Below are 27333 nucleotides of genomic sequence, written 5' to 3' on the forward strand. Positions count from 1 at the left end.
CCAATTATGAAAACATGTCAATGAATATAGACAAACTTCATTGACATGTTTTCATAATTGGCCTAGCTACAAAGTTGGAATATAGACAAACTTGGCCGGGCGCGGTGGCTCAAGCCTGTAATCCCAGCACTTTGGGAGGCCGAGGCGGGTGGATCACAAGGTCAGGAGATCGAGACTATCCTGGCTAACACGGTGAAACCCCGTCTCTACTAAAAATACAAAAACCTAGCCGGGCGCGGTAGCGGGCGCCTGTAGTCCCAGCTACTTGGGAGGCTGAGGCAGGAGAATGGCGTGAACCCGGGGGGCGGAGCTTGCAGTGAGCTGAGATCCGGCCACTGCACTCCAGCCTGGGAGACACAGTGAGACTCCGTCTCAAAAAAAAAAAAAAAAAAAAAAAAAAAAAAAGAATATAGACAAACTTGTTGGAACACTCATTTCATTTCAAGGATGGTTTTCAAATATCAAAAATTTGAGACAGTTTCCTCTAGAGCACAGAAAATTAAGAGAGATCTGACTGGGTTGTTGGTGAGATAGGCAAATTGCTCATAGGGAGAGGGAAGAGGGCCAGAAGAGAGACTAAACCAAAGGAACCCAAGGAGAATCAGAGCAGCTGAACACAAATGACTATATAATCTACTTAGGGATCTGAGGTAGTGGCCATACATAAATAGATACAGTGAGAACAGACAATAAAGAAATTGAGATACAAAAGGAAAGTTCGTATGAGTGACACACAATTCAAAGGAAAGGAAAGGAAAAAGGAGAAAGGAGAAAGGAAAGTAAAGGATGAGATGAAATAGAATAAAATACCTTCAATCCTGTGGGCTCTATCGCAAATAAAGTCTGTGACTATGGCTACATTATTTGACCTCTGGGAATTACAGTTTTCTGATAAGTACAGAGAGAAGTGTGGATTACACTACTTTCAAAGTACCTTCTAGCTCTCACATTCTGATAAAGTTTTCCTCATGGTGACCTCCCCAAAGTCAAATTTTAAATTATTTTGGTCTCTCTTTTGAAATACTCCAATGGTTTTTCTATTCCATTTAGAGTAACAACTGTAATATTCTAACAAAACTCCTTTGTTAACAGACATCTGCCTACCTCATAAGACTTATCTGAGATGTTATCCCGTTTTCCTTCCTTCAGGCAGACAGACTTCTTTCTCTCCCCAATTAGCCTCAAGGTCTTTGCAGAAGCTATGCTCTCTGATTACAATGTGCTTCCATTAAGATTTTTTTAAATGCTCTTTTCCTTAGAATTCATTTCTCTCGTATTACATACAATTCTTCATAAAATCTCTACAAGTCAAGTTTTTCAAAAATAGCATCCTACCACCCTCAACTCCTGCCTGAACATTGTTCATTCTTGATCTCAAAATCCAGATTTACTTTTAGGCAAATTATCATCACCTCAAACGATTTCATTTATTTTTCCAATTATTGCCTGCTCCTCACCACACGCTAGAACACTAGAATGTAAATTCCAAGGCAGTGGTCTTGCTCACCACCCTCTATATTCAGTATCTAGAGGGTGTTTGGCACATAGTAAGAATGCAGTAAGTTTTAGTTGATGAATACGTTATTGCTAGATTAATTTTGTTTTTTTCATACTCTAGAAATGATTACTATTTCTACAAATGTTTTCTTCATTATAGTTTTTTATAGATACATAATATTTATACATATTTATGGAGTATATTAGATACTTTCAACATTTGACTAAAGCCATATGATAGATTCGGTATTTAAACATCTGAGTTTTCATGTGAGTTACTTTCCACAATTAACTATAATAAATATTTCTGAATTACTATATAAATTATATAACAGAGTAGACAATTTTTTACCATTTGGCCCTTTTCACAATTAAAATAATAAATAACGAGTCAAGGCCGGGCGCGGTGGCTCAAGCCTGTAATCCCAGCACTTTGGGAGGCCGAGATGGGCGGATCACGAGGTCAGGAGATCGAGACCATCCTGGCTAACACGGTGAAACCCCGTCTCTACTAAAAAGTACAAAAAACTAGCCGGGCGAGGTGGCGGGCGCCTGTAGTCCCAGCTACTCAGGAGGCTGAGGCAGGAGAATGGCGTAAACCCGGGAGGCGGAGCTTGCAGTGAGCTGAGATCCGGCCACTGCACTCCAGCCTGGGCGACAGAGCAAGACTCCTTCTCAAAAAAAAAAAATAAATAAATAAATAAAAATAATAAATAAATAAATAAATAACGAGTCATGATCATTTATACTGTGCTCGGCATTGTGATAGAAACTTCGTATTTCATCCCTCTAATGATTCTGAAAGCAGACATTCTGATACCCAGTTCACAAATAAAGGAATTTGGCTCAGTAAGCTTATGTAACTCACCCAAATTTATACAGTTGGCATGGGGCCAAACTAAGTTTTAAACTCAAGTATCTGGCTCCACAATGATTTTTCCTTGTCACAATCCTTGAACCAAACAAAGATCTACAGTATTAATATTTCACATGTTATTCTCTATGTTCTTGCTAGTACATAAAAATAATAGTTATGATTATAGCTACTAACTGAGCACCAACTCTGAGTTAGGCAATTTACTTACATGTTAGTTTCAATCAACAGTTCATACATTCAAGTGAGGATGTATGATGACATAAACACGATAAAATAGAGGATTATATTGACTACTGAGTTGCCCAAGGCCATACAAAATGCCACGGTGTAGGTTCAACTCCAGGCTTCACCTCCAAATCCATACTACATACCAGTTTCATTGGTCATAAGTCAATGTTACATTTTGTTCTATTGCTCCAAGAAAAGTACATGTAAACTCAGTCCTTTGTATCCATATTAAAGGCTACGGGTTCAAATATTTAGTGCTACCAAATTCTAAGAAACGCCTTTAAAATACCAAATTAACACAGTTTGTTGACTACATTGTAAATTTGCCTTTTCAAGAATACTTTTGCACAGTTTCAACATGCATTTACATCAGCTACAGACAGCTAATGTGATGAGTTGATTCTGCTCTCTTAATACTATATGATTTCAAGGGAAAATTCTTTCAAATTGTGATTTTCAATATTCATAATTGACCACAATGCATTAAAATTAAACAGTTTAAGATTGTTAAAACACAGATTAAACTTGAAGCTAAATTAATTAAAATTATTAATTAAAAATCAACCTCTTCTCTTAGAACCAGGAAAGAGCATACTGTATACAATTTCAAGCAATGCTGCATTTCTTTTTCCATTTATTTGCTTTGTTTTACTTAGTTTTCCCTTTTTTTACCTTCATCTCTTCAACTGCTTTCTGTAATTCATCTGGAGTTTTATATTCAAAATCTCTCTCAAGATACTCTTCTTCGGCTTGTGTCATCCATTCGTGCATCTCTGATAGATCTTTCTGGAGGCTTACAGTTTTCTCCAAACCTCCCTTCAAGGCCTCCTTTCTGGCATAGACCTTCCATAAAACAAACAAGCAAAACATGATTACTGACAGCAATGAAACATTATTATTATATTATTTGATCAGTATGTAAATAACACAAAGCTTAGAGAGTAATGATAAAGAAGGAAAAAGTTTATATGCATAAGAAAATAACTCCTGGGGATCAGATACACTCAATTTCCCATAAGTGTGAAAATAAGACATGTCTGTTTATTTGGCATACATAATAAAATGAATGTATTGCCCTATGATGATAATTCAGCTGTTTGTGTGACAATCCTCTTCTATGACTACAGCAAAACAAGACTTTTCTAAATAGTATGTTTCAGTTGGAAAAGTAATCTTATTGGCATACACAGAAATAGTTATTCTTTGTGTTCTTTGATAATGTTTTAATATTTTAAATATTCTAAGAACTTCATAATCATGTATCTACAGAAAACTCTCATAAATTAAAAAGAAAAATGAAAAGTGCATAAAACATGTAGTTTGGCAATTCACAAAGAAGATAATATATGGCAATATACGTATGTAAAAGACGTTCTAGTATCACTTATGGTTAAATGACTGCAAATTGAAGGGAATTAATGCATTTTCACAGATAAGATGGGGAAAAATAATAATTAATAAAGAGCACATTTTGGGCAGGGATGTGGGAAAATCAAAGTTTTTTAATACTCGTTGAGGAAAATATCCAACATAATACAACCCTTTACATAGTAAGATGGCAAAATATACAAAAATGTTAATGTCCATGAATCTGTCAACTTCCAGTTTTTGAGAGTGAATCATGCCAGCCAAAGTGTAGAGAATAACACATACATTATTTAATTCAGCTTTAAAGACCAAACATCTTGAAAACAACCCAAAGGTGCTTTCATGGGAGATTAAATAAATTATGACATATATACACTATGGGATACTGTGCATCACCAATACATCTTTACTGAAATGAAAAGTGGCTCAATATAAACTTTTGTGTGTAAAATGCAAGTTGCAAAAGAGTCTGTGGTTATAGAAAACATCTGCTATTTAAAGCCTCACAGATTTCTGAAAAGTGAAACTTTCTACAATGGACTCCATTACTCATTAACCAGAAAAATGCAAAACTTAAAACACCTAAAAGAAAATCATATACCTTGTTACAAGGCATTCTACAGTATTATAATTATTATACATAAGTGTTCATATTTACTTTAAAATGTAAACCTATTCAAAAGATGGTATTCTTCTCTCTGGTTTAAAAAGCATTATATATTTTAAGTAACAGAGTTTTCACAGTATTGTTTTAATATATAATGGACAGTTTCAGTAAAATGAAGCGTTCGTGGTACTTTGCCCAGCAGTAAATATGTGTAGAACCACCATCACATTGATTTTCCTTAGAATTTACAACCATTTTGAGCCTAATATAGGTAATACTTCATTTCAGGTTCTTTACTTACCTAGGTAAATGTAGCACTTGATCTAGTAAAATGTAAATAAATGCTTCACCCTAACACATCTAGAACAGTATGTCTTGCAACTGTACTAGAAAAGGTGTAAATGTGATTGTGTAGTCAATGAACCTATAATAAACTTAAGACAACATGCTGCTATTTTTGCTATTTTATAAACTTAAGACAACATGCTGCTAAATTCTACTTAGATACTCTGCTGTTACAATCTTTTAAGGCAACTGGTGAAGCTACAAAAACATTAGAGAGACTAATGGAATTCAGCCAAGACGTGTAGTAAAAACTATGCGTTCACATACATATTTTTGTCTGTGTGTGAGTGTATGTGTGCATGTACAAGTATGGTGAGATATTGTTGGACCCTGTAGATGTTGAAGGTAAAAACGACAGCATTTGGTGACAGAATAGATATTTTGCTATAAGAGAAATATAGGAGACAAGAAAATCTCAAGGGATTTGGCTTGAATAAGTGGAAAGATGGAGTTGCCATTTGTAACAGCAGGCAAATTACTAGGGTAGTAGGCTGCAGTGTACATCAGGAATTTTGTTTTGACGTGTTAGATTTAATATGCCTATTACTAATCCATGTGGAGGTGTTGAGTGGGCAAATGGGTATGAAGGTCTAGGATCATTAGAAAGGTCCAGATTGTTAAACAAAAAAAAAAATCTTACAGCAAGAACCACTTACAGATTACATTTAAAACCATAGAGCTTGAAAAGGTGACCCAGAGAGTGAGTGGCAATAGGAGAAAAAAAGGAGTCCACACACTGAGCCCTGGAACACTTTCAAATTTAGTGGTCAGGGCAACAGAACCACCAAGGATATTGACAGTGGTCAGGGAAAACTAAGAGATAATTAAGAAAGAATGATGACACAGAAGCCAACTGAATTTAGTGATTTAGTGATGTGAATTCACTGGTGACCCTGACAAAATTTGCTTCAATAGAACAGTGAGGATATAACTCCCAATGCAATCCCTCCCCCATCCCCATGATAGGCCCCGGTGTGTGATGTTCCCCTTCCTGAGTCCAAGTGATCTCACTGTTCAGTTCCCACCTATGAGTGAGAACATGCGGTGTTTGGTTTTCAGTTCTTGTGATAGTTTGCTAAGAATGATGGTTTCCAGCTGCATCCATGTCCCTACAAAGGACACAAACTCATCCTTCTTTATGGCTGCATAGTATTCCATGGTGTATACGTGCCACATTTTCTTAATCCAATCTGTCACTGATGGACATTTGGGTTGATTCCAAGTCTTTGCTATTGTGAATAGTGCTGCAATAAACATACGTGTGCATGTGTCTTTATAGCAGCATAATTGATGTAAATGACGAGTTGATGGGTGCAGCACACCAACATGGCACAAGTATACATATGTAACAAACCTGCACGTTATGCACGTGTACCCTACAACTTAAAGTATAATAATAATAAATTAATTTTAAAAAAAATTAAAAAAAAAAAAAGAACAGTGAGGATAACAGTTTGATTAGCTCTCTTAATTGGTTTCGAGAGAAGGGAAGGAGTGAAATGGAGAGAAGGGAATTTCTGTAAAGGGAAACGGGAATGGAGAGGCTGCTAGAGAAACTGTTGTCCAATGGAAGACTTTTTTAAATGACAGGAGATAAGACAGAATAATCCTCTAATGATGGGAATGATGTAGCATAGGGAAGATGTAGGAGGTAGAGGGCTGTTCATTAGCTGGTACAATGTTCTTTTGCAGAAAAAAAGGGAAAGGGATCCAGGTACCTATGTGGAAAAGCTGGCCTTAGACAAAAGCACAGAAAGTTCATCTATGTAAACAAAGGGAAAGTAGAGTCTATGATCTTATATGCAGGTCAGTGAGAGTATTGCAACTTGTATTCTGATTGCTTATATTTTCTCAGTAAAACAAGAAGCTAGTTTTTGCAGAAAGACGGAAAGACAGACTGTCAGAGAAGTGAGGAAAGAGATCTGGGGATCACTGCACCCAAAGAGTATACTGACCCAGAGAAAGACAATGATCTGCAAGCTGCCAGAAAGACATCCACCTAACCTCTAAATCCCATTTATTGATAACTATTTACCACAAATTTAAAGCCACTAATAAATAAAATATATAACCATATATTATTTAGAAAGTATACATGTTTTATAATTTCATACATATAGGTTTCTATTTGTTCTCTATTTAACAAACACATAGAGGAGATTCCAAGATGGCCTAATAGGAACAGCTCCAGACTACAGTTCTCAGCATGAGTGACACAGAGGACAGGTGATTTCTGCATTTCCAACTGAGCTTTGAAGAGAGTAGTGGTTCTCCCAGCATGCAGTATGAGATCTGAGAACAGACAGACTGCCTCCTCAAGTGGGTCCCTAACCCCTGAGTAGCCTAACTGGGAGGCACCTCCCAGTATGGGCTGATTGACACCTCACACGGCCAGGTGCCCCTCTGAGACAAAGTTTCCAGAGGAACAACCAGGCAGCAACATCTGCTGTTCTGCAATATTCACTGTTCTACAGCCTCCGCAGGTGATACCCAGGCAAACAGGGTCTGGAGTGGACCTCCAGCAAACTCCAACAGACCTGCAGCTGAGGGTCCTGACTGTTAGAAGGAAAACAAACAGAAAGGACATCCACACCAAAACCCCATCTGTACATCACCATCATCAAAGACCAAAGGCAGATAAAACACAAAGATGGGGAGAAAACAGAGTAGAAAAGCTGAAAATTCTAAAAATAAAAGCGCCTCTTCTTCTCCAAAGGAACGCAGCTCCTTGCCAGCAACGGAACAAAGCTGGACACAGAATGACTTTGATGAGTTGAGAGAAGAAGGCTTAAGACAATCAAACTTCTCCGAGCTAAAGGAGGAAGTTCGAACCCATTGCAAAGAAGCTAAAAACCTTGAAAAAAGATTAGAAGAATGGCAAACTAGAACAACCAGTGTAGAGAAGACCTTACATGACCTGATGTGGCTGAAAACCATGTCACGAGAACCACGTGACGCATGCACAAGCTTCAGTAGTCAATTTGATCAACTGCAAGAAAGGGTATCAGTGATTGAAGACCAAATGAATGAAATGAAGTGAGAAGAGATGTTTAGAGAAAAAAAAAAGTAAAAAGAAACAAACAAAGCCTCCAAGAAATATGGGAGTATGTGAAAAGACCAAATCTACATCTGAGTGGTGTGCCTGAAAGTGATAGGGAGAATGGAGCCAAGCTGGAAAACACTCTTCAGGATATCATCCAGGAGAACTTCCCCAACCTAGTAGGGCAGGCCAACATTCAAATTCAGGAAATACAGAGAACGCCACAAATATACTCCTCGAGAAGAGCAACTCCAAGACACATAATTGTCAGATTCACCAAAGTTGAAATGAAGGAAAAAATGTTAAGGGCAGCCAGAGAGAAAGGTCAGATTACACACAAAGGGAACCCCATCAGACTAAAAGCAGATCTCTCGGCAGAAACTCTACAAGCCATAAGAGAGTAGGGGCCAATATTCAACATTCTTAAAGAAAAGAATTATCAACCCAGAATTTCATATCCAGCCAAACTAAGTTTCATAAGTGTCGGAGAAATAGAATCCTTTACAGACAAGCAAATGCTGAGAGATTTTGTCACCACCAGGCCTGCCTTACAAGAGCTCCTGAAGGAAGCACTAAACATGGAAAGGAACAACCGGTACCAGCCACTGCAAAAACATGCCAAATTGTAAAGACCATCGACGCTAGGAAAAAACTGCATCAACTAACGAGCAAAATAACCAGCTAATATCATAATGACAGTATCAAATTCACACATAACAATATTAGCCTTAAATGCAAATGGGCTAAATGCTCCAATTCAAAAACACAGAGTGGCAAATTGGATAAAGAGTCAAGATCCACCAGTGTGCTGTATTCAGGAAACCCATCTCACATGCGGAGACACACATAGGCTCAAAATAAAGGGATGGAGGAAGATCTACCAAGAAAATGGAAAACAAACAAACAATAAAACAAAGCAGGGGTTGCAATCCTAGACTCTGATAAAACAGACTTTAAACCAACAAAGATCAAAAGAGACAAGGCCATTACATAATGGTAAAGGGATCAATTCAACAAGAAGAGCTAGCTATCCTAAATATATATGCACCCAATACTGGAGCACCCAGATTCATAAAGCAAGTCCTTAGAGACCTTCAAAGAGACTTAGACTCAAACACTATAATAATGGGAGACGTTAACATCCCACTGTCAACATTACACAGATCAAAAGACAGAAAGTTAACAAGGATATCCAGGAACTGAACTTGGCTCTGCACCAAGGGGACCTAATAGACATTTACAGAACTCTCCACCCCAAATCAACAGAATATACATTCTTCTCAGCACATCACATTGCACTTATTCCAAAATTGACCACACAGTTGGAAGTAAAGCACTCCTCAGCAAATGTAAAAGAACAGAAATTATAACAAACTGTCTCTCAGATCGCAGTCCAATCAAACTACAACTCATGGTTAAGAAACACACTCAAAACCGCTCGACTACGTGGAAACTGAACAACCTGCTCCTGAATGAATACTGGGTACATAATGAAATGAAGGCAGAAATAGAGATGTTCTTTGAAACCAATGAGAACAAAGATGCAACACACCAGAAACTCTGGGACACATTTAAAGCAGAAAATTTATAGCACTACATGCCCACAAGAGAAAGCAGGAAAGATCTAAAATTGACACCCTAACATCACAATTTAAAAAACCAGAGAAGCAAGAGCAAACACATTCAAAAGCTAGCAGAATGCAAGAAACAACTAAGATCAGAGCAGAACTGAAGGAGATAGAGACACAAAAAAACCCTTCAAAAAATCAATGAATCTAGGGGCTGGTTTTTTGAAAAGATCAACAAAACTGATAGACCGCTAACAAGACTAATAAAGAAGAAAAGAGAGAAGAATCAAATAGACACAATAAAAAATGATAAAGGGGATATCACCACCAATCCCACAGAAATAAACACTACCATCAGAGAATACTATAAACACCTCTACACAAATAAACTAGAAAATCTAGAAGAAATGGATAAATTCCTGGACACATACACCGTCCCAAGACCAAACCAGGAAGATGTTGAATCCCTGAATAGACCAACAGCAGGCTCTGAAATTGAGGCAATAATTAATAGCCTACAAACCAAAAAAAGTCCAGGACCAGACGAATTCACAGCCAAATTATAGCAGAGGTACAAGGAGGAGCTGGTACCATTCCTTCTGAAACTATTCCAATCAATAGAAAAAGAGGGAATCCTCCCTAACTCATTTTATGAGGCCAGTATCATCCTGATACCAAAACCTGGCAGAGACAGAACAAAAAAAGACAATTTTAGACCAATATCCCTGATGAACTTCGATGCAAAAATCCTCAATAAAATACTGGCAAACTAAATCCAGCAGCACATCAAAAAGCTTATCTACCATGACCAAGTTGGCTTCATCCCTGGGATGCAAGGCTGGTTCAACATACGCAAATGAATAAATGCAATCCAGCATATAAACAGAACCAAAGACAAAAAAACCACGATTATCTCAATAGATGCAGAAAAGGCCTTTGACAAAATTCAACAGCCCTTCATGCTAAAAACTCTCAATAAATTCGGTATTGATGGAACGTATCTCAAAATCATAAGAGCTATTTATGACAAACCCACAGCCAATATCATACTGAATGGGCAAAAACTGGAAAAATTCCCTTTGAAAACTGGCACAAGACAGGGGTGCCCTCTCTTACCACTCCTATTCAACATAGTGTTGGAAGTTCTGGCTAGGGCAATCAGGCAAGACAAAGAAATAAAGGGTATTCAGTTAGGAAAAGAGGAAGTCAAATTGTCCCTGTTTGCAGATGACATGATTGTATATTTAGAAAACCCTATTGTCTCAGCCCAAAATCTCCTTAAGCTGATAAGCAACTTCAGCAAAGTCTCAGGATACAAAATCAATGTGCAAAAATCACAAGCATTCCTATACACCAATAACAGACAAACAGAAAGCCAAATCATGAGTGAACTTCCATTCACAATTGCTTCAAAGAGAATAAAATACCTAGGAATCCAACTTACAAGGGATGTAAAGGACCTCTTCAAGGAGAATTACAAACCACTACTCAGCGAAATAAAAGAGGACACAAACAAATGGAAGAACATACCATACTCATGGATAGGAAGAATCTATATTATGAAAATGGCCATACTGCCCAAGGTAATTTATAGATTCAATGCCATCTCCATCAAGCTACCAATGACTTTCTTCACAGGATTGGAAAAAACTACTTCAAAGTTCATATGGAACCAGAAAAGAGTCCACATAGCCAAGACAATCCTAAGCCAAAAGAACGAAGCTGGAGGCATCACCCTACCTGACTTCAAACTATACTACAAGGCTACAGTAACCAAAACAGCACGGTACTGGTACCAAAACAGAGATATAGACCAATGGAACAGAACAGAGCCCTCAGAAATAATACCACACATCTACAACCATCTTTGACAAACCTGACAAAAACAAAAAATGGGGAAAGGACCCCCTATTTAATAAATGGTGCTGGGAAAACTGGATAGCCATATGTAGAAAGCTGAAACTGGATCCCTTCCTTACACCTTATACAAAAATTAATTCAAGGTGGATTAAACACTTAAATGTTAGACCAAAAACTATAAAAACCCTAGAAGAAAGCGTAGGCAATACCATGCAGGACACAGACATGGGCAAGGACTTCATGTCTAAAACACCAAAAGCAATGGCAGCAAAAGCCAAAATTGACAAATGGGATCCAATTAAACTAAAGCACTTCTGCACAGCAAATGAAACTACTATCAGAGTGAACAGGCAACCTACAGAATGGGAGAAAATTTTTGCAATCTACCCATCTGACAAAGGGCCAATATCCAGAATCTACAAAGAACTCAGACAAATTTACAAGAAAGAAAACAAACAACCCCATCAAAAAGTGGGCAAAGGATATGAACAGACACTTCTCAAAAGGAGACATTTATGCAGCCAACAGACACATGAAAACATGCTCATCATCACTGGCCATCACAGAAATGCAAATCAAAACCACAATGAGATACCATCTCACACCAGTTAGAATGGCGATCATTAAAAAGTCAGGAAACAACAGGTGCTGGAGAGGATGTGGAGAAATAGGAACACTTTTACACTGTTGGTGGGATTGTAAACTGGTTAAACCATTGTGGAAAACAGTATGGCGATTCCTCAAGGATCTAGAACTAGATGTACCATATGACCCAGCCATCCCATTACTGGGGATATACCCAAAGGATTATAAATCATGCTGCTATAAAGACACATGCACACGTATGTTTATTGCGGCACTATTCACAATAGCAAAGACTTGGAATCAACCCAAATGTCCATCAGTGACAGACTGGATTAAGAAAATGTGGCACATATACACCATGGAATACTATGCAGCCATAAAAAAGGATGAGTTTGTGTCCTTTGTAGGGACATGGATGCAGCTGGAAACCATCATTCTCAGCAAACTATCAGAAGAACAGAAAACCAAACACCGCATGTTCTCACGCATAGGTGGGAACTGAACAACGAGATCACTTGGACTCGAGAAGGGGAACATCACACACTGGGGCCTATCATGGGGAGGGGGATGGGGGAGGGATTACATTGGGAGTTATACGTGATGTAAATGACGAGTTGATGGGTGCAGCACACTAACATGGCACAAGTATACATATGTAACAAACCTGAACGTTATGCACATGTACCCTAGAACTTAAAGTATAATTTAAAAAAAAAAAAAAAAAGGGAAATAATCTGAACAGGTATTTCTCAAAAGAAGACAAAAATGGCCAATGAGGCTGGGCGCGGTGGCTCAAGCCTGTAATCCCAGCACTTTGGGAGGCCGAGACGGGTGGATCACGAGGTCAGGAGATCGAGACTATCCTGGCTAACATGGTGAAATCCCGTCTCTACTAAAAAAAATACAAAAAACTAGCCGGGCGTGGTGGCGGGCGCCTGTAGTCCCAGCTGCTTGAGAGGCTGAGGCGGGAGAATCGCGTGAACCTGGGAGGTGGAGCTTGCAGTGAGCCAAGATCAGGCCACTGCACTCCAGCCTGGGAGACACAGCCAGACTCCGTCTCAAAAAAAAAAAAAAAAAAAAAAAAAAAAAAAAGGCAAATGAATGTATGAAAAAAATTTCAACATCGGTAATCATTAGATAAATGCAAACCAAAACCACAATGAGGTATCTCACCCTAGCTAGGATGTATATTGCCAAAAAGACACAAAAAAGAATTGTTGGCATGGGTGCAGATAAAAGAGAACTATATTACATTGTTAGTGGGACTATAAACTGGTACAGTCACTGTAGAGAACAGCATGGAGGTTCCTCAGAAAAGTACAATATCCACAAACATCCCCTTTTTCCTGCGTGTTTTTTATTCTACCTGGACAACTGCAATCCCTACCTGCTTCCACTTTAGCCCTTTTGATTTATTATTCTTCTAATAGGAATATACAGCAAACTTTAAACAACTGTTTTAAATGAAATGAAGTGATGCCAGTCCTGTGCCTAAAAGTCAGATGACTTTCCAAAGTACTTGACATAATGAGTAAATCATCACTGTGACTTCCATATTCCTTTCTGACTCATTTTCCCTTTCTTTTTCTCCTGGCTCATGCTGCTCCTCTTCCAGTGGCTTCCTTTGGCTCCTCAAACATGTTAAGCTCTCTCTTGTCTCAGATGTTTCCTCCACTTCATTTTCTAGCCAGAATTCCGTCACACAGCAAATTGTCAAGTTCCTACTACTGAGGTATCAGCTTTAATTTCACCTCTTCAGAAAAGACTCTACTGACTACCCAATAGAAAGTGGTTTTCCTGCTCCTGTTACTCTCATTTAAAGGGTTCTTACTGGTACATTCAGAGTGTATAGCAAGACTTAAAACCAGACATTGTTGTGATAATGTGTTTACCCATTTACTTTCCGTTTTCACCACTAAACTCTTATCTCCATGAGGATAAGTACAATGTCTATTTTATTCCCCACTTATATCTGATAATTTTTTAATAGCTAGAATCTAGATTTTTAAAAACTTAGATACATACCCTTTAGAATTTAAAATAATCATAATTATTTTATACATCCAAAATTAGATCATGGGATGTCAAAGCATCCTCAAATATATCAGATATTTGGACAATTTTGTTCCAAATTATTTATGTTTTTGCAGACATTGGCATCTGGTGACAAATAAGGAATTATCTTTAACCCAAAAGACTGTATCACACACTTATTTTGTCTGTAGATATTTCTGTAATGCATAGATTTACACTTCATTTCCATTCTCCTCTCTGGAACACTGAATTGGTACCAGTATTCACATCTGGCTTCCTTGTTTTTACGGCATCTTGTTCCTCTTCTACATGAGTGCATTGTTCCTTCCTTTCACAACCTAACTCATTTATCTACAAAGTCATAACATGGCCAGAGTGATACTCGAAGGAAAAGCACAGATACATATAATACTCTAAGATTAGAAAATGGGGATCAGAACATAGCTTGATCTATAGCTCTTCTGTTATGCAACAGATGAATGTATTTAAAATATTTCTCTTGAACAACAAATTCTTAGTACATATAACAGACATAAGGTCTTAAGTAAAGAAATTTTAAGAGTAGACAGCCTTTACAAATTGTATTCCTATAAAACGTAAAAACCTTGAGGTTTTAGTAATATTGTTAGTTTTATACCTTTTTAAATTTATTTTATTTATTTATTCATTTATTTGCTGTTTTCCCCTTGCTCTACATAAATTGGTGCTCTTTCTATTCATCCATTAAGAACATTCAACAAACAAAAAACAAATACCTTTCATACTGGCCTTCCAGGAAAACATCAGTAGTATAATCTACTATTTAAGTAATATAATTTTTTTTTCCTGACTAGCACTGACTTTTTTCTTCTAGCACTGACTTACTTCAGAAGAAGAATATGAGCTAGCTGACCCAGGGATAGCTCATCTATGAATTAATAGAACCAATGAACATTTGTCAGTGATTGTATTAGCTGAGTGATTTGCCTTGACTTTTCTAATTTTTTTTTCATTTTCAAATGTAGCTTTTGCCTTTTGACATTACTTCTTTTCTATTTTGAAAGTTTACTTAGCAGTAACGAGAGACTGACTGCCTCTAACACGTAAATTGAAACTCCTTATTAATTTCCAAAAAGGCACAGTAGTTCCCTTGTATCTGTGGAAGGCATTTTCATACCAAGACCTCCAGTAGATGCCTGAAACCATAGATAATACCTAACCCTATATACACTAGGTTTTTTTCTATTCATACATACAAATGATAAAATTTAATTTATAAATTAGGCATAGTAAGAGATTAACAGCTAATAAAACAGAAGAAGTTATCTCTCTTTCTCTCCCTCTCAAAATATCTTATTTTACTGTGCTCGCCGATTTTAGGATTCCAATTGACCACAAGCATTTGAAACCATGGAAAGCAAAACTGCAGATCATCAGGGACTAATGTATTGGTGATTTAAAAGTATTCATTGCTTTAGTTCAAAATTTTACCTTCTGAACACAAATTATTTGATATACACTATTTTTTAATGTATCTTACTGTCCATCATTTAATATTTAACTATAAAATAGGTATCTATAAAATATTCTTCTGTAGAAAAATGAGAAACTCAAATATGAGTGTACAGTCATTTTGTGGGTTTTTTTTTATTCAGCTATTCTTAATGGTTACTGAATCTTAATTGTTATTTAAAAATAGATGTCGGCCGGGTGTGGTGGCTCACACCTGTAACTCCAGCACTTGGGGAGGCCAAGGAAAGAGCATTGTTTGAGACTAGTAATTCAAAAGCAGCCTGGGAAACATAGCAAGACTCTGTTGCTACCAAAAAATAACAAAAACTAGCCAGGCATCGTGGCACACGCCTGTAGTTCCAGCTACTTGTGGGGGCTGAGATGAGATAATTGCTTGAGCCCAGGAGGTTGAGGCTGCAGTGAGCCGAGTTCACAACACTGCACTCTAGTTTGGGTGACAGAGGCACAGCGGGAGACCCTGTCCCAAAAAATAAAATAAATAAATAATAAATGTATTGAAGAGGCCAAACTTGGAAATGTTAATCAAAAGTAAAAATTATTTACCCTATTTCTACACACACATATATTACCCATTCATTTTATTTTGTACCAAATATCCCTGTGAAATGTATTTTTCTTAATCTATTATTATACATTTATGTTCTGAAGAAAACGTGGATTGAAAATAATGACTACGAATAGGATTTCATTTTTCAGTATGACAGCTGTGTTCAAGAAAGTCATTTTAGGACCACAATAAGATGAATGTGTACTATTTAAAATACATACTATGAAAATATTTATATATGCTAGAAAAAAGATTAATTTGTCAGAATTAATTGTGCTTTAAAGCAACAGCGTAGGAACAAAGCCTTAAACAAAAGTAACGGTGAAGGGAGACATTAGGAAATCTTAACTACATTGAGGCTAGCCACAGTGAAAGACATTGTCCATACCTGTTGGCACATGTGATCCCACTGAGTGTTAAGTTCTTTCAGTTCTATCTCAAGTCTCAAAGCAAACTCTGGCTCTGCTTCATTCTTTATCTTCTGCCCACCTTCATTGACACTGTTTAGACTGGGCTGAATTGTCTGAATATCATTGACTAAAAGCTAAGAAAATGAGTCAATTTAAGCCAGCTGAAAAAATTACTGCCACATATTAAATATGCAACATAGCTAGAAAATGTAAAATTAGGACTGATGGCATCGCATATGGATTTTTGTCTTTTAAAATCTGAGATACAAATATATTGATATAGACAACTGCATAACAGTCTTGCAAAAATGTTCAATGGTTATTATGGCATGAATCCAGTGGGGAATTATTTGTATTTTACTTATATCAGAAACAAAAGGAAATAAATCTAATATTTCTGGTTAGAAAAATGTGTGAAAATGGGCTTCATACTTTACTATCTTGGTTAGTATTTTCATTTTCAAACGCAGGATATTGCAGATAATTGTTTACAGTGTAATGGGTGTGAAGGTGGATTTGCTTTTTTAGCTTGTATTGTAAAAAAAATTATTTAAAGAGCAAGATTATTTTCTTCCTGCTGCATGACAATGGTATACTGAATATTATTTCAAAACTACATATTGTGTTATAGTACAGTGCATTATACATGAAGAGAACAACACAGTATGAATAATAATTTGTTATAAGAAATAACAAGTAGCTCAAAGGATTCTTTACCTTTAAATTATACTGCATTTTATAGCAAAATAATGTTATCAAGTGACGTTGAGTACAAGGCAATGCTTTGTCAATTCCTCACTTACTCAACCCAGGGTTTCTCAACATTGGCACTAGTGACATTTTAGATTGTGCAGTTCCTTGTTGTGGAGGGCTGTTCTATGGACTGAAAGATACTTAGCAGCATCTCTGTCCTCTACCTACTAGACACCAGTAGCATCTAACCACCACCCCCAACCCAGTTATGACAATCAAAAATGTCTACAAGCATTAAAAAAAAAAATCTCCTGGGGAGGGGAGGGCAAAATCCACCCCAGCTGTAAAACACTGATCTAACCAAGTAATATTCATACAAAATTATTCATATTAAAGACATCATATAAAAATCATACTCTGCACTGTTTCAGCTGCTTTTTTAGAATCTCTGAATCCCCAAGGGCAGGCCATTCCTCCTTCAGAAAAACATCAACTTCAGCCATCCATTTCTTCAGGGTTTGTATGTGATTCTGAAACGAGACCCATTATAAGGCATTACTGGTGTGCTGATTACTTCTAATACAATTCATCATTGTGTTATGTCTAAACACAAGCCCAAAAACGATTCCCATGTTTAAAGGATGTCTCTAAGTAGCTCTTGAGGAAAAGAATATTTTTACTAAGACTGCGTTTTTATGGTCTACTGTATGAGCACTGGTGTGTGAAGTCTGCTATTGTTAAAAATAAAAAATTACTACCAAATGTGGTTTTATGACGTTACTCTCAAGAACATTAAATCATATCCCCCTCTAGAGAAATTTTAAGTTACAAAACAACTCATGAGAATACTAACAATATGCCCTTACAGTACATAAAACAAACTATGAACAATAAACTCAATGTAATGGTGTCTTTATAGCCTCCCTAAACTCGAACTTCACAAATTGTTTTCTACAGATGACAGTTTAAATAGTCCCTCCAGTTGTGAACTTTCGGACTAAGATTTTGTCATCTTAGAAGAGAGAGCTTTTGTTTTTATTTGTCTGACCAGTATGAAGTAATGATCAGGTAAAAATCATCATCTTTTATCATTTATAAATAGCCAATATCTCTCATCCATGATTCTTTGCCATATTACCTTTTTTTCTGCTGTTTCGCTACTTTTAAAAAGTATGATTAAACTCTACTGTCTACATGAGTTTTCTTCCAATTTACTTAAATGTATATTGAAAATACATGCTCCACAGAAAGTTTCCCCTTTAATATGATGATTAACAGTAATTTTTAAAGTACTTATCTAAGTCAGAGAACTTCAACATGATCACCTTGCTGTTATCTTTCAAGTCTACATTTGCTCTTTTTCCACATCTTCACTGTCCTTGTTCAGGTCCTTTTTTTTTTTTTTTTTGAGACTGAGTCTTGCTCCATCACCCAGGCTGGAGTGAAGTGGCACAATCTTGGCTCACTGTAGCCTCCACCTCCCAGATTCAAGTGATTACTCCTGCCTCAGCCTCCCAAGTAGCTGGGACTACAGGTGTGCACCACCACGCCCAGCTAATTTTTGTACTTTTAGTAGAGACGAGGTTTCACCATGTTGGCCAGGATGGTCTTGATCTCTGGACCTCGTGATCTACCCACCTCGGCCTCTCACAGTGCTGGGATTACAGGCGTGAGCCACTGTGCCTGGTCTGTTCAGGTCTTATTACTGACGCCATTAATGCACTGGCTCATTTTGATATCTGCCTCGGTCTTACCTCATTCTAATTATTGATCTACAGTGAAGCCAGGAATCTTCTCTTCTCCTCCTTCCTCTTGCCATGGGAGTGTTTTGAAAACACAAGTGGAATCATATTATTTCCCTCTTTAACCAATAGCAGTTTTTTCTTATTGTTATTGTTATCACTCTCATTACCATTAGATTAAAACTCAGATTGTAAAACGTGGCATCCAAGGCCATTCACTGTCTACTCCCAAACCAGTTTTCCAACCATAATATTTTATTAATCCCCATATATATTGTCTCCCCAATGTTGAACTTATTCCAGTTAACTGAAAACGCTGCGATGCTTTCTCAAGAACTCTTCCTTTCTCGGTATTATCTAACTAAATTCTACCTATTCAATCTATAGCAGAGATAATCTATGTTCCAATAATATTTCATAATCTTTTTTTCTAGTTTATGTTAGATATCCTTCCTGCCTACTGTGACAACCTTTCCCATATTGCTTTATTTACCATGGAAGGCTGAATAATGTTACCCCCAAGATGTCTACACCCTAATCTCTGAAACCTGTGAGTACATTACCCAACATGACGGAAAGGACTTTGCAGATGTGATTACTTTAAGGATTTTGAGATGGGGAGATTATACTGGATCATCCACCTGGGCATAATGGAATCACAAAGGTCCTAATTAAAAGGAAGTCAACACAAGGAACAGGACAGGGAGAGGAAGAGGAGGAGGAGAGGTAGAATGAGAGGGAGATGGAGATAGAGAGGGAGAGAGAAACTGACACTGGACGATGTTACACTGCTGACATTGAAGATGGAGGATGGGGACATGAGCCAAGGAATGCTTCTAGAAGCTAAAAATGCCAAAAAACAGACTCTCTCAAAGCCTCCAAAACACACACAGTCCTGCTGACACCTTAATTTTAGCCCACTGAGACTAATTCTGAGCTTCTGACTTCCAGAACTGTAATAAATTTGTGTTGTTTGAAGCTATTAAATTTCTGGCAGTTTGTTAGGATGCCATAGGAAATGAATATATCTACATTCCTCCTTCGCTAGAATGTGGACTCACTGATGACAAGAGGCATGTAATTGTGTCCTCTTAGGCCACTGGTCGTGGTAAATAATAGATATTTTCATGCAGTATTTACATAGGTATGCATGTACACATATGTTTATAAGTAAAGACATGCTATGCATTTAAGAATGTTTTAGGTTTGCTTAGTGCTTCGGTTTGTAAAAGGTAAGCACAAAAACTAAGTAGCTAGGCTGGGATTTAAATCCAGGAGCATCTTGTTGCAATGTTTTTCCATCATACCATAATGTTTTTGACATTTCCTTCCCAGTATTAACATTTTTCACAATAATTGACCACTCAAGGGACACATTACTTACCTCACTGAATAATTCAGGCTTTTAGATCTTAATGCAATTGTTGGTTTACTGTTTTTCTTTAGTTTGAGTGGTTATTACTATGATGGCACTATTCAAACAAATTAAGTCAAGAGGATTTGGTTTCAGGAAGAAGGTGATGGGGTAAAATTTAAGCATATAATTACAAATTCAGTATGGTGATAAAATAATTTATTACTATATCTTACATATGTAACATTAATATACATAACATGTTACATATGTGATATATTATTAGATATGTATATATGTACATGATATATAATTCAATTATATGCACATATATACACATATGTACACATTATATGTGTGTGTGTATATACATACATATGGAAGCTAAAAATGCCAATAAAACACATTCTCTTTTAAAGCCTCCAAAACAGACACAGTTCTGCTAACACCTTAATTTTAGCCCACAGAGACTAATTCTGAACTTCTGACCTCCAGAACTATAATATAATAAATTATGTTGTTTGAAGCCATTAAATTTGTGGTAATTTCTTAGGAGTGTCACAGGACATTAATACACCTACATTTCTCCTACACATATACATATATGGAGTTATACATAATGGGATTAATATATAATACAATTTTATGATTATATCACTGTATTTTATATATATAATAGCACATGTAGACAGCATAGTTTACTCATACTTTTTATAATAGCAAAACAGCAGAAACAAAAGGTAATATAGGAAATAATAATACACATACTATACATTATACATATACTGATTACATTATACATCTGTATAATGTATATATACATAACTGTTTCCTAGTCATAAGATAAATGATTACCTGTATCTTAAAAGACAACCAGACTAAATGAATGATTGGTTTTGAAAATCATTAAACTAAAAACATGTTTAATTCCTATTGGTAATGGTGAAAATAGCAAATTAATTCTACAAAAAACTGAGAAAACTCTTATTCTTTTCTTAGAAGGAATAAGCAAATCACCATCCTTTGTAAAAGACTCATGTCTTTTCATCTTATCACTAACTTTGAAAGATGCTGGAGGTCAAATGTTTGCGTACCTTTACAGTTTACAGTGTATTGTTAGGAAAATAACAAGTACATAAAAATGAGTGTAGAAAGTAAAATCTTGAATTACCTGAATTTTTCGGAGTTTATTCATTTGCTCCTCTAGCTTTTGACAATGCTCGACTAGCTGGGAGGAGAGCTTCTTCCAGCGTGTCTCAATTTCTTCAAATTCTAATTGATATTTTCGGCTGATTTCAGAGGGGGCTTTCTTTGACATCTCTTTCACAGTGGTGCTGAGATAGTTTAGGCCACTTTGTTGCTCTTGCAGAGAACTTTGTAAAACCTCAAAAACAATTTTTTAAATACATTTATACTAATTGATGAATAATTGATGAGTTTTCGTTAAATTAACTATACTTAAAATGAAATCTATGATTCAAACATGTAAACAAAGTAGATGATCTTATATCAGTTATAAACATCTAGTGGTAATTTAAATTTTACATATTATCCTAAGAGTAACCTGCATATTACTTAGTGATATTTTATTTAACACTCCCTATGCATTTTTCTAAACAATGTCAAATATATCTCAAAACTATATCTTACAGAGCCAAAGAGTTTTGGTGCATCTAATTATACTGAATTAAGTATATATATATAACTAACAGCAGTTGTGATACAGTTAATGGAGTTGAAGTTAATCATACTGAGCTTTCAGGAAAGTAAACTCTACGTAAAACTATAGCTAATAATATTGATATATGCAATAGAAAAACTTACTGAATATGTACTTAATGTTTCATATTTTCAAAAAATGTTATTCTGTTATGTAGTATTATGGTGGGATTCAAGGATAATTTTGTGGAGAATTTATAAAATTTATTTATACTTATTCTGTATGACACATGAAATTTCTTACATTGGATGACAACTTTAGGCTTCCCCTGTTCAATATTTACTTAAATGTAACTTTCTCTTTATAAAATAATAAAGGTTCATTAAAAAAATGAAAAAAAAGAACATTTTATATAAATTATCAATTTGTTCTATGTATAGCTAAATATTAAATATATGATCATATATGCACACATACCCAGTTATTCTTTCTCACATAATTTGACCTATATCAACCAAAATTTGTCAAACATCTAACTTTTATAGTTTCATAGTATCCTATGCCTATTTGGTGGTACTTAACTTGTGTTTTGTTTTTGTTTTTGTTTTTGTTTTGAGACGGAGTCTTGCTCTGTCGCCCAGGCTGGAGTGCAGTGGCCGCATCTCAGCTCACTGCAAGCTCTGCCTCCTGGGTTCACGCCATTCTCCTGCCTCAGCCTCCCGAGTAGCTGGGACTACAGGCGCCCACCACCTCGCCCGGCTAATTTTTTGTATTTTTTAGTAGAGATGGGGTTTCACCGTGTTAGCCAGGATGGTCTCGATCTCCTGACCTCGTGATCCACCCGTCTCGGCCTCCCAAAGTGCTGGGATTACAGGCTTGAGCCACCGCGCCCGGCCAACTTGTTTATTTTTACTTTACTTTTATTTCACTGTTTTAAATTGTTCCCCTATGACTGATTATTTAGACAATACCTAGCATGTAACTACACTTTGAGCTAGGTTATTTTATTGGGAGCATTTGCCCTTGTCAATTTTTTGTTTTTTCAAAAACAAAAATTGTTATGGCTTCTCTAGTTTAACAATTTCCATTATTAGTTCTACAAATTGATTTCTAGTTTTCCACTCATGTAAATTATGTTTATCTCTAACTACCTACCTATCTATCTATCCATCCATCCATCAATGTCCTATCTATCTCCAGTTCCATTTACATCTTTGAGTGTATTCTGATTATTTCTGTAAGATATAGACTTCCTGGAAATTATATTAACATTGTTGTATGTTATTAGGGTGCACTGAAGTGTTAACCTCAGTAAAATTCATATTGAGTTTACATTTCCAGCAGTAAGAGAGAATTTTTAGTTCACCACTTCCAAATCCATACTTATATCTTTTGTGTGTGTGTACACAATTTAGTATGTAAAAAAGTTACCTCATTTTGTAACTTTTTTTTTACTTCTTCCTTTACAATTTAAGTTACAATTATTCATAGATTTATTATTCATATATGTCTCTTTTTGGAGGGTACCTTACTCAAGACTTTCTTCCTTACTCACAGAAAAAAAAAAAAAAAAAGAAAGTTTCCTTGGTATCATATTTCTTTAAAATTGTCTCTGGTGTTTTTACAATGACTGTGATTGCTTCCATTGATTTTTAAGCTTCTCTACCTCAATTTTTACATTATTATTTTAAACATTTTCCAAAGTTTACACTTCCCCACATTTTTGAACATTCTATTGTATGTGGTTTTTATTTTGGTGTAACTTTGGGGGAAATGTTCATACCTTATTTTTTTGTTAATTAATACATTTCCCAATAATATTTATGAACGATTATTTTCTTTCCTATTTTTTTTCAGTGGAAATAGTGTCTTCTGCTCATCTAATTGCCTTTTCTTGTGTGTTTTCTTCACTTTCCTTATTGTTGCACGTTTTTATTCTTATTTTTTAAAGTTTACTAGTTCTATTAGGCCACACATTTTTCCAAATAGACTTTGGAATCATTATGCCAAGCATTAAAAACTGCAACAAAAGGAAACAAAAAAGGCTAAACAACTACCATTTGGTATCACAGAATATCTAAATAGGACAATATATAATGAAAGCTGCTTAAATATATTTTCCTTTGAATACATTACTTCAAAAAAATATTTAATTCTCAGGAAAAGATTCTATACGATAAAGTTAAAATTTGAATTTTTAAAACATTTTTCTTAAAGGGCACATATTATCTCAGCTTCTAAATATAACTCATATGTTTTCATGTCTTAAGAAATAAAAAGTTATTGAATATATTATGCAGTATTTTAAAATTAGTAGGAAAAGGGCTGGACACAGTGGCTCATGCCTGTAATCCCAGCACTTTGGGAGGCTGAGGCAGACATATCATCCGAGGTCAGGAGTTTGAGACCAGCCTGGCCAACATAGTGAAACCCCATCTCCACTTAAAAAATACAAAAGTTAGCTGGGCGGGGTGGCGCGTGCCTGTAATTCCAGCTACTCAGGAGGCTAAGGCAGGGGAATCGCTTGAACCCGGGAGGCGTAGGTTGCAGTGAGCCAAGATAGCACTACTGCACTCCAGCCTAGGCAACAAGAGTGAAACTCTGTCTAAAAAGAAAATAAAACAAATAAAGTAGGAAAAGTATTCTAACATCTCTTACAAATTATTTCTTTCATTTCCCATATTAGTATATCTTTCCTGATACAAGGATGTTAAAAAATGTAGCTATTAGAATTCAAATATCTCATTACATTATTACATAAAATTAATGTTTAAGTTTAAACTAATTTTATAAATATAGGCAGACCTCCATATTTGTGGATTCTGAATCAGTGGATTCAATCAACTACTAATAGATAATATTCGAAAAAAATAATTACAACCGTACTCAACATGTAAGACTTTTTCATTGTCACTACTTCCTAAATAATACAGTATAACATCTATTTTCATAGTATTTACATTGTATTAGATATTAGAAGTAATCCAGAGATGAGTTAAAGTATATGGGACGATGTGCGTAAGTTATATGCAAATATTACACCATTCATATCAAGGACTTGAGCATCTGTGGATTCTGATATTCATAGGAGTTCCTGGAACCAATTCCCCATGGATACAAAGGGATGACTGTACACTGATTTTACCCGTATGTTTGAGAATGTGACAGGAGTTACAAATAAAGAAGCAAAAGTGGGGAATAAAACAATGGTGTTTCTAATAATCAAAATCAATACGTCTGAAAATGCATGCTAAATTAAAAATATACTTCATAAATAGATCACACAATTGTTTTCAAAAACTGCATATATATATATGCCTGTATACATATATCCATAGATAGAGTGTATACATAAATAATACTTTAAACTCTCATTTTCATTTGCTCAATGGGCAAACTACCATACTTGCCAGAATTAATTAAATTCTATTATTATTTAAAGGTTCTATCAATGTGAATGCTTGATAAGCATGCTTTATTGCTTTGACATTCAAATATTCACAGACCTGCAATTCCCCGAGTCTCTGCTCCATGATTTCATAGTCGGTGACACTAAGTTGAGGTATGGAGAGTTTGGTTTCTGACTGCTGGACCCATGTCCTGATGGCACTCATCGTCTCCTGATAGCGCATGGGTGGCAAAGTGTCAAAAACTTTATCAAAAGGGAAAAAATAATGAGAATCACTTAACTGTTTCACACTTTGCCATGTTTTCCTACATTGTCAGCAAACTCAATTATATCACTAGTTTCACATATTAACAAAATTAGAACATCTGAAAAATGTATTTGAATATTATTATGATTATGAAGATATATTCCTGCTACATGTGTAGTATGCCAGTGTCCTTATATATGTTACATTAAATTCACAAAACCACCTGGAAAATCTATATTGTTCAATTCATTTTATAAGGTCAGGAAACAGAAAAACAGAGAAGCTGAGTCATTTGCCCAAGGTGATACAGATGGTATTTGGAGAAACCGAGCAGAGTCCAATTGTATCTGATATTGAAAGGCTACTGTCTTTCAGTGTTATCATTTGCCTTTGGAAAAAAATAGTATCATTATCCAAAGCCCTTGATTTTTAAATTACATCATGTCATGTCTAATTTTACTGAAACAAAACCCATTTATGTATGCTTTATATGTATCAAGAACTCTAATAATAATCCCATATATATATTATCATTCTTAACTCTTATAATAAACCTCTGAGGTACATACATTGTTAATCCCAATTGCAATTGAGAAAACAGGCTATTAAAGAGGCATATGTGTGTGTGTATGTATATACTTTTATATGCACAATTATAATACATAAGTATATTAGGGAAAGTATTATACAGAGATATACAGTATGTGTATACATACAAGTTTATATGTTTTAAAGTATGTGTGTATATGTATATGTATGAAATGTGACTTAAGTAGCTACATTGACCATGTTGAAAGAGATTAGACACAAGATTGAGAATGCTGCAGAGAACTGTAAACTATAAAAAGGACAAAACATTTTATGGATAATCCCAAAGAAATTCTAGAATTAAAGATATAGTAAGTGAAAAGTAAGAACTAAGTGCATGGGTTTAACAGCAAATTTGACAGGGGTAAATAGAGAATTACTAAACCTTAAGATTCAGAAGCAAATACCTGGAATGAAACATGGAGACACAAAAAGATAGAAAACACAGTAAAACGGTCTACTATATATGCATCCCAGAATGTGGGAGAAGCCATATTTAAACAGATAATGAATAATGTTTCTAAATACATGAAATCACAATGCAAAGTCCTGGTTTACATCATCACATCAAATAACATAATCTAAATCATATTATTTTAATTGCTGGGATGTGAATGTCATTTCAATACACCAATTCCTTCTACACTAAATGAGAAGACTATAGGAAAGTATTTTGCATGTATTTAATGTAGTATTCAGATGGTTGTGATAATTTTAGAGTGTGTTGGCAATGGATACCGAAATGTTAGAAATGGCTAATTTTATTCAATATGCTTATATTGCAATTATTTGGGAACTCATAAAAATGTTATGAGATTATACTTAATCTAAGCACTTTTGATTTCTTATTAAAAAATCTTTGTGGTACTTAAAATCTCACTGTTTTAATTTACACAAATAATATGTTTCTCTATTAACCAGATGCATTTATTTTTTATTTTTCCATAAGTTATTGGGGGTACGGGTGGTATTTGGTTACATAGGTAAGTTCTTTAGTGGTGATTTGTGAGATTGTGGTGCACCCATCACCTGAGCAGTATACACCATACCCTATTTGTAGTCTTTTATCCCTCCCCCCAACCTTCCCCAAAAGTCCCCAAAGTCCATTATATCATTCTAATGCCTGTGTGGGTCCTCATAGATTATCTCCCACTTATCAGTG

General features: G+C 35.7%; 1 protein-coding gene across 1 annotated transcript in view; it reads right to left on the minus strand.

The window, feature by feature from the left end:
- The window catches only part of DMD (dystrophin), a 2044437-nt gene that overhangs the window by 1268324 nt on the left and 748780 nt on the right, over nucleotides 1-27333 (minus strand). Inside the window, exons 22-26 of the mRNA XM_025371836.1 lie at nucleotides 25434-25579; nucleotides 21439-21651; nucleotides 17588-17701; nucleotides 16457-16612; nucleotides 3275-3445 (exon numbers count right to left, since the gene is read on the minus strand). Coding sequence (XP_025227621.1) covers nucleotides 3275-3445; nucleotides 16457-16612; nucleotides 17588-17701; nucleotides 21439-21651; nucleotides 25434-25579 — 800 coding nt within the window. The remainder of the gene's footprint in view (nucleotides 1-3274; nucleotides 3446-16456; nucleotides 16613-17587; nucleotides 17702-21438; nucleotides 21652-25433; nucleotides 25580-27333) is intronic.

The sequence above is a fragment of the Theropithecus gelada genome, chromosome X (assembly GCF_003255815.1).
Source record: "Theropithecus gelada isolate Dixy chromosome X, Tgel_1.0, whole genome shotgun sequence".
Taxonomy (NCBI): domain Eukaryota; kingdom Metazoa; phylum Chordata; class Mammalia; order Primates; family Cercopithecidae; genus Theropithecus; species Theropithecus gelada.